The sequence below is a fragment of the Acanthisitta chloris genome, unplaced genomic scaffold (assembly GCF_000695815.1).
Source record: "Acanthisitta chloris isolate BGI_N310 unplaced genomic scaffold, ASM69581v1 scaffold28775, whole genome shotgun sequence".
Taxonomy (NCBI): Eukaryota; Metazoa; Chordata; class Aves; order Passeriformes; family Acanthisittidae; genus Acanthisitta; species Acanthisitta chloris.
This window is the reverse complement of record NW_008673604.1, coordinates 31159-39128: the sequence shown is the minus strand read 5'-3', so window position 1 is coordinate 39128 and position 7970 is coordinate 31159. Positions and strand designations below refer to the sequence as shown.

At 43.6% G+C, this 7970-nt stretch overlaps 1 protein-coding gene across 1 annotated transcript in view; it reads right to left on the bottom strand.

Moving 5' to 3' along the window:
• SLC6A4 (solute carrier family 6 (neurotransmitter transporter), member 4) overlaps positions 1–7970 on the bottom strand; it is a 10597-nt gene that overhangs the window by 2158 nt on the left and 469 nt on the right. The window contains exons 2-11 of the mRNA XM_009075030.1: positions 7131–7299; positions 6453–6672; positions 5916–6054; positions 5419–5553; positions 3850–3953; positions 3568–3695; positions 2770–2882; positions 1867–1998; positions 710–809; positions 263–363 (exon numbers count right to left, since the gene is read on the bottom strand). Coding sequence (XP_009073278.1) covers positions 263–363; positions 710–809; positions 1867–1998; positions 2770–2882; positions 3568–3695; positions 3850–3953; positions 5419–5553; positions 5916–6054; positions 6453–6672; positions 7131–7299 — 1341 coding nt within the window. The remainder of the gene's footprint in view (positions 1–262; positions 364–709; positions 810–1866; positions 1999–2769; positions 2883–3567; positions 3696–3849; positions 3954–5418; positions 5554–5915; positions 6055–6452; positions 6673–7130; positions 7300–7970) is intronic.

Here is a 7970-nt window from a genome sequence, read left to right as displayed (position 1 = left end):
CAGCAGGGGGAAGGAGAGGAGGTATTCAGAACCCAGACTTACCTAACTCATCTGCCAAAATCCTTAAAATCATTATTTAGCAACAAGACCTTGCAGCACAGTATTGGCTTTTCCACTCATTGAGCCTGTTTGGCTTAACAAAAATCGTCACTAAAGAACTTTACAAGAAAATTCTGGCATTAAGCTTTTAGAAATTTGAGGAACTGCAGTGTTCAGTGGTAATATTCATGTGCTGAAAAGAGGAAGCTCTAAGAAAACTCACCAGAAGGAAGAGGGGACTGATTGCAACCCAGCAAACTCGCCAGTACCAGCCTGGGGCAGAGCCCAACATTTCTTTCACATCGTTGCAGAACTGGGTGATGCCTGTGGAGACAAGTGAGAGGAGAGGGGTGACAGCAGATGTAGGAGCTCAGCAATTTTTATGCCTTCAAAATCAGAATCCATCACAAAAAACCTGTTTTGTTCCTATAACTCTTCATGATATTAAATCCTTAACGATTCTGAATTACACTCCTGTTACTTTTAGATGTCTGTGTGCTTCTGTCAGAGAGCAGCTAGCAGTAATACTCACAGATCTAGTGATCAGTGAGTCTGCAAAAAGGTTTTATAAACTTTTTTTTTGAGGCATCAGTTTTCTTGTCTGCAGAAACTGAGGAACTGCTGTCCTGGAGAAGCTCAGGAGTGTTTGCCAACATGGAATTAGACCTACCATAGAACCAGGACACAGCAACTGCTTCCAGGAACACAACAGTCAGGACAGCTGGGCCAGTGGCATATTCTTCAAACAGCTTTACCACATATGCTCCTCCCTGGAAAGGAGATCAGACTGTCAGTGTCCCAGGGATCCAGGGACAGAAATCCTGCACTGCTGCTCTTTGCTATTGCCTTCAGCTGGACCAGAGCGTTCACAGATGGGAAATTCACTCAGTTTGGGGCTGTTCCTGCCAGGGAAATCCTCGAGTGTGCTGGTAATCTGCTCTCTGTGGGCATCCCTCACCAGTGGGGTGCCATGCAGGAAAGCTCAAACCTGGGAGTTCCAGCTGGATTTGAGTGAACACATGGGATTTTGGGGGATTGACAGAATGGCTTTTGCATGCCTTTTGTGATGGGAACTTCCTTCTCCAACATGAGTCAAAGCTACTGAACAGGAAATAAAGAATTTGCTGTCTTTCCATTTGGGATCTAGACTCATGAAGGAGGAGACCTCTTGGAGACAAACTAAGCATCCTTTGCAAGCACTTTGAATGAGAAGGAAGTTGCACATAAATGAGCAAGTGGAGTGAAACATGACAGGAAAGCCAAGTGTTTTTTTCCATTTCCTTTATGATCATTATACTCATTATTCAAAAATTGCTTGTTGTGAGAATGAAACCCACAACCCCCACAGGGACTATTTGCTGTGACTGATTGTGATTTCTGACCTGATACAATGAGGAAGATCCAGGAAATTCATGACTAGAAATTTTTGGAGAATGGAACAGTCAGTTAAGGCATTTTCTAGCAGATAATTTTTGGTCTTTTCTTTTTAAACATTGTGGAAATTAAACCAACAATTCATACTGTTTTCAAGCATGGAGCTTTTGGGATCAAGAAGTAAAGCACACAGAAGATGTGGAAAATTGTCTGCAGCAGTTGGAGCAGCCACATCAGGGTTCTTCTGAACTGCAGTAGGATCAGTTTGCAACACATTTTCTAGTGAATTCCTGTTCACATTTATTCCAAGTAATAGATTTCTAATGCATAGAGGAAACAGGCTGGAGATTTAATCTGACTTCTTGAAACTCTCTTCAAAAACCACTGCCCCCTCCAACATGTCATTGGCAGGAAACTGCCAGGGAGGAGGCTGAGAGGGGGTGAAATACTTACAAATGTCAGAGTTGCCAGTGACCCCAAGAAGCAAACGATGGTCAGACCAAGCACAAACACTTCCCTGCGTTTGCCCCAGACGTTTGGGAATTCATCCAGTACTCCAGTAATCACTCCCTCTAGTCCTGCAAACTGAAAAGCATGGAAAAATCACTGGGAAATAGAGAGCAGTGTTACCTGCTTTAAATTATGTTTCAGTGCTTATAGGAGCATTGAAATGCTGGTGCTTTGTCCTGCTGTCGAGTTGGTGTGGCTGTTATTTAGAGAAGTCTTTCCTCAGAACTTTTAATCTCTTCAGGGAGGAAATTTAGTCTTCAAGTGTCTGTGGGAATGGACTGTTCTGCAGAGGTAGTTCTGTACCACAGGCATTAGGATGTGCAGAAGTGGGAGGTGGTTCAGTAGAATCAAAATTGTGAGATCAGCTGAGTTCAGCCTTGCTGGAAGGAGCTGATTCTCCATCTGTGAAACCAGGCTAAAATGGCAAGATTTTAGATTATCTCCTTTTCACAGTGCTGTTGAGAAGGTCACCTCCAGTTCCCACCTTTTAAATCCAATTTGTGTGGAAAATATTCCAGAATTTGATAATAGCTTTGCAAGTTTACAAGTGAGAAGGAGCCTGCAAGGCTGCATTCAACCAGGAGAGTATCAATCAAGTCCTTTGCTTGTGTTTCTGGATCTGTTACTAATTGGCACCGTGTGACAGTGACAAATCATTGCATTATATTTAGGCCCATTTAGGTAAAAACTGGAGTAATAGTTGCAGCCTTACAGAAAGCACATGGAGTTGCCCCTCCTGCTGCAAACCCCTCAGAGATAGTGCAGGACCTGTTTCTGTGAGCCTGCAGGGGTAAGGCTGCACACACAGAATCCAAAAGCTTGTGGTCTCCCAAACTGGCTACTCACTGTGCTGTCTAGTCCCAGTGTGAGCAGCATGAGGAAGAAGATGATGGCAAAGAAGGTGGACGCAGGCATGTTGGCGATGGCCTCGGCGTACGTGATGAACAGCAGGCTGGGCCCTGGGGCAGAGATTGGGGGATGGTTAGCCACCACTGCTCACTGAACCCTGTGTCTCCCAGGGGAAGCCTCCTCCCTCCAGGAGGAGGCTGTGTGTGCAGTTGGCTGGCTGTGTGCAGTGACCATCACATCTGTGAGGGTGCAGTGTGACTTGTGTGTGCTGCATTTATGGACTGATCTTTCAGCTGTACTGTGTCACTGCCTTTATCATAGAGTAAGTCAGGATCCTGAGTTATATACTAAATATTTTGCGTACTTTGGGGTTTTTCTCAGTCTAGAAAATAATCTATCTTATCTGTCTATCTATTGGGGGTTGTAGAGAGGTGGGAGATAGTCTCTTCTGCCAAGCCTGCAATGAGAGGACTAGAGGAAATGGCTTTAAGCTGAGATGGGAGATTCAGAGTAGATACTAGGAAAAAAATGTTCACTGTTGGGGTGTTCAGGCACTGGAATAGGTTTGCCCAGGGAGGTTGTGGAGTCATCATCCCTGGAGGTGTTGAAGAGGCATCTGGACCTGGTGCTGGAGGATATGGTTTAGGGTTTAGGGGTTAGAGCAGAGTGGCAGGTTAACAGTTGGACTTGATGATCTTAAAGGTCTCTCCCAACCTTGATGATTCTATGCCTCTATTCTGTAACTCTATACAAATATATTCTGACTCAGAAGAAGTGTACAAAACATGAACCTACCAGTGTCTTTGGCAACCTCTGACACATCTTCGTTCCTCATCTCAGCCATGTATCCCAGCACAGTGAAGATGACAAATCCAGACACAAAACTGGTCAAGCAGTTCACAGTACTGGTAACCAGAGCATCTCTGCAACAGAAGACCTAGCTCATATCAGGGAATCTGCATCTGCTGCACAGGGTAGCTCAGTGCCTTTCACCAGCACTGGGTTTCTTTTTCATAAATAGCCACAGTTACATTTTTAAATGTGATTATTTTTTTTAGAAACTAAGGCAGAACTCACTGGTAGCAGTTGTTATGGAATTTGTTGTAGCTGGCATAAGCCAACAAGACCCCAAAACCTGGTCCCAAGGAGAAGAAAATCTGAGCTGCTGCATCCACCCAAACCTGAAAAATAGTGAAGATCAAGAAAAAATGGTATGAAACTGAATGAGTTTGGCATATTCAGAGTATCACTTAGGCCTACAAAAGGTTGTTTCACTGATTTACCTATGTCCTAGTCCTGGTCTAACATTTTGTTAAGAGACCATGTTGAAATATGAATGTTTATTGTAGATCTATGAGAGTTGTAAATGTCCACTCTAATTTTAGCACCTATATGGTGCTTATTGTATTTCTTTACACTGCTGTAAGTTTCACTTCTGAGAGCATCTTGGTCATTTACCTGTAATGATTTTAACACAAGTTTTGCAATGTATAGAGAACTTTCTGTGCATGATTTTTCAGTGTTCCAAGTCTGCCTCCAAACTCTGTGTGCTGTGGAGTAGTCCTGTGTTTAGCTGTGTAGGCTAAGTAGTAGGTGATCACTGCCCAGATTTTTCCTAGATGTATGGAAATAGATTTGACAGTGTGGGTACAGTTCTAGTCCTTAGGACTCAGTTTAGCTTTGTTGTAGCCCTGACAGATGCAAGTGTGATGATCTTGTTATGAAAAGCCTGTTGTACTTGAAAAGTGGCCACAGCCCTAATGAGTAATGTTCTAAAGTACAATATCAGTTCTCTTTCTAAGGGTGAAAGTCCTCATTCATTTATCCTCTTCTGATTGAAACACAGAGTTCATTACAACTCATTTCTAATATTCCCTTCCATGGTGTCAGGCCACCCTGTATCATCCAGACAGAGCTCTGTCACCAGCCAGCACACAGATTGCAATCTGCTGTCCTCACTCCAGATACATCCAATACAATGTCAATGCCCTTTATTGCTTTTTCAGAAGATGTGGTTCTTATTGGAGATGCTGCTTTATCAGGGACTGGTGTCTTTTCATTTCCTCTTCATTCAAAACTCTCCATATCAGCTGGGCAGCAGCAGACTTGCAAACATTAGAATTTTTTAATCTATGTGTTTGTAGTATTTATTGCTTTGAGGTTTTGCTATCACTCTCCTCACTAGACACTTTCACAGGCAGTGAAATAAGTGCAGCCTTGAGCCTGATGGACTGCCTGTCATCTGCAGAGCTCAAGGCTGAATCAGATACTGGAGTGTCTGGGGTTTGTTGGTGAGCTCAGACTTGTCCTCATTCCTTCTCTCCTTTCAAATTTTGCAGGCCTAACTTATTTATTTCTCCTCCACTGGCACTGAGTTACTGAGTCGGGGTTTAGCTGGTAGCTACCAAGAGTCTCTGTGGGCTCATCTACCAAAGCTTGTTACAGGATGGAGATCTGAAGTTTCTCCTCTAGTAACCTGCACCATTTAAATAGGGACAACTGTGGACACTGTAGGGCTGCCCAAGTGCAGAGCGATCCCCTGACAGCCAAAAAATCTGCAGCTCCACCACCTGTTAGGGCTTAGTAAAGTTAGTTTGCTCAGTGTGACTAAAAGCAAATCTCTACCTTCTGTAATGTTTTTTTTACCTCAGTGGCCAGGAGTTTCTGCCAGTCAGGTTTCAAGTAGTAGAGGACACCTCTCCAAGCCCCAGGCAAAGTTGCACCTCTCACTAGCAGGATGAAGAGGATGATGTAAGGGAATGTGGCAGTCACCCACACCACCTGTGAGGGAAAACAGCAACACAGTGTTGGCCACGGGGAGAAAGTTAACAGGACAAGAAGCATGAGATATTTATAACATCTTCATGTGAACTTCTCTGAAGGTCTGTAAACAGGCAGTTTGCACATCTGTACCTGCTTTCTCTTGGCAGGGTTGTTTGTGCCCAGAGAACAGTGGCATAACTTACTCTTGTCATATATTACTTGGATAACAGCAGCAATCACTCTACAGCAAGTACTTCCCAAATACATCAGTCTGTAGTCCCTCTCAGGAAGACAACCTGAGATAATTCCCTGACAGTTAATTGGCTCGTTCAGAACTCCCTCTAGCCTGTACTGTCAATTTGTCTTGCTTTTGCATTCACCTTGCCAGATGTTTTGACCCCTTTCCAGATGCTGAAGTACACAATGGTGAAGATTAACAATAGACAGAGGGTCAGTTGCCAACTGATGCCCCCCAGGTCCTCCAGCCCATCAGACCTGTGCACCTGCAGAACTTGGCGGCTGAAAGAGGAAAGAAAAACAGTGTAGATATCTTGTTAACAAATGCTGGTGTTAAATATGATTTGAACAGTCCCATACTGTGGCTGAGCATTGCAAGGAATCCTGAGGCTTTGATAAGTAGCCTTCAGAGTCATGTCATTTTGGATTTAGCTGTTTTAATTACAGGTTGGATATTATGGTACAGCAGTGATGATAAGTGCTGACAGCTGACAGTGATTGAAAAATTCTTATCTAAAATAGAGATCACACCCCCTAAGTTTACACCTTCAAGCACTCAGTGCTCTGAGTGGTTCAGAGAGGGTACCACGAACACTCAGCCCTGCTCCCCTCCAAAGAACAGCTTGCTACATGCTCCACCAGGCTGGCTAACATCACTGTCCTCACTTACATGCACTTACGTATAAAATTCTTCTGCAGGAGAGATGGAGTGCACAGACCAGCTGACATTGTCCTTGCTGAAGTAGTTGGTGCAGTTGCCTGTGTTCCAGGGGTTTGTGCAGCTGGTCCATGGCAGCTCCGCCGTGAAGGAGGAGATGAGGTAGTAAAAGGCCCAAGCCATGATGGTGTTGTAGTAGGAGGCTACGTAAAGATCTATTATACAGATGGCAAAGCCAATTCCTAGTGAGGCAGGAAAGAATTACATTCAGCCAGTGTAAGTTTGAGGCCAAAAATAAAGGGAATTGGTTATCACATCTACTCCCATTAGTAACTCCCTAAGGCAGCTCTGCAGGAGCTACACATACCCTCCCAAGTGTTTACAATCACTGCTTGTGACTTCAGAAACACTCAGGCTCTGATTCTAATAAGGCATCATTAATCAAGACAGAACATGCTTGTAGAGAGACTTTTTAATCTGTTCCTAAATTTCTGGCATTTAGAAATAGGCATCTTACAGTCTCAGTAAAAAAGACAAGCCCAGAGCTCTAACACTGAGAGGAAGAGTAAATGAGCATCTGGAACACCTCCTTTAATTCCTCATGTTGTCAGACTTAGAGAGTGGCCTGGCCTCTATGTAATCAGTTGGAGAGCTGCACATCATAGGTGTACACAGCTAATTTTCCATTTCCCTTCTTTACCTTTGAATATAGGACATATTTTTCTCCAAATGGAAATACACCCATTCCTGTGGTACTGTCCTAGTGCTAGTTCCATATAGAAGAGAGGAATCCCTCCAAAGATGGCCATGATTATGTAAGGAATGAGGAATGCTCCTGCAAGAGAGAAAGCAGATGATTGTAACTCTTCCTAGGACTTCTTTTCCAACAGTACCGGCACTCCATAAAACAAGAGTTCCTTTTATCCCACAGGGAAAATGCATATCCCATCCCTAGCCAGTGCACCACACTGAATTACTAGGGGATTTCTTACAAGAGTAACTGCCTAGCAATGTGGATAAGAAGCAACACTCAGGCTAAACTTCTCACATTTCTGTAATGAGTATACATAGGATTCACCAAGACTCTACAGCTGTGGGATGTGCTGCAGATAAAATAATCTGTTTCTCCGGTAAAATGTCTTTGTTACATCAGGGAGACAAAAGTATTTTCCAAGATCTCCTTGGCTGCTATGCCAGTGAGTCTAAGCCTCAGCCTTCCTGATGAGTTGGTTTTGAGATAGGTTTATCAGCTCTTAAAATCCTCCTGGGGATTGAGTGTTCTCTGTTGGAAGTGGTGCTGCCCCTAACTGGCTCTCAGCTTCTAGTGGTACTGAGTTTTTAGCTCTTGCTATGTCATTTTTCTTCCTTCTTAATGTGTCTGGTTATCCTAGCCCAGTAATTAGGTTTCAAAGTCTGGTTGAAAAGTAATTCATTTCCCCTTGGTCATTTGTTACACATAATATTTTAAAAGCCACTAAATCATCCATTTATAAGCAAGGAAGTTCAGCATTAAGGAGCAGCATACAGAGCTGGGCACTGA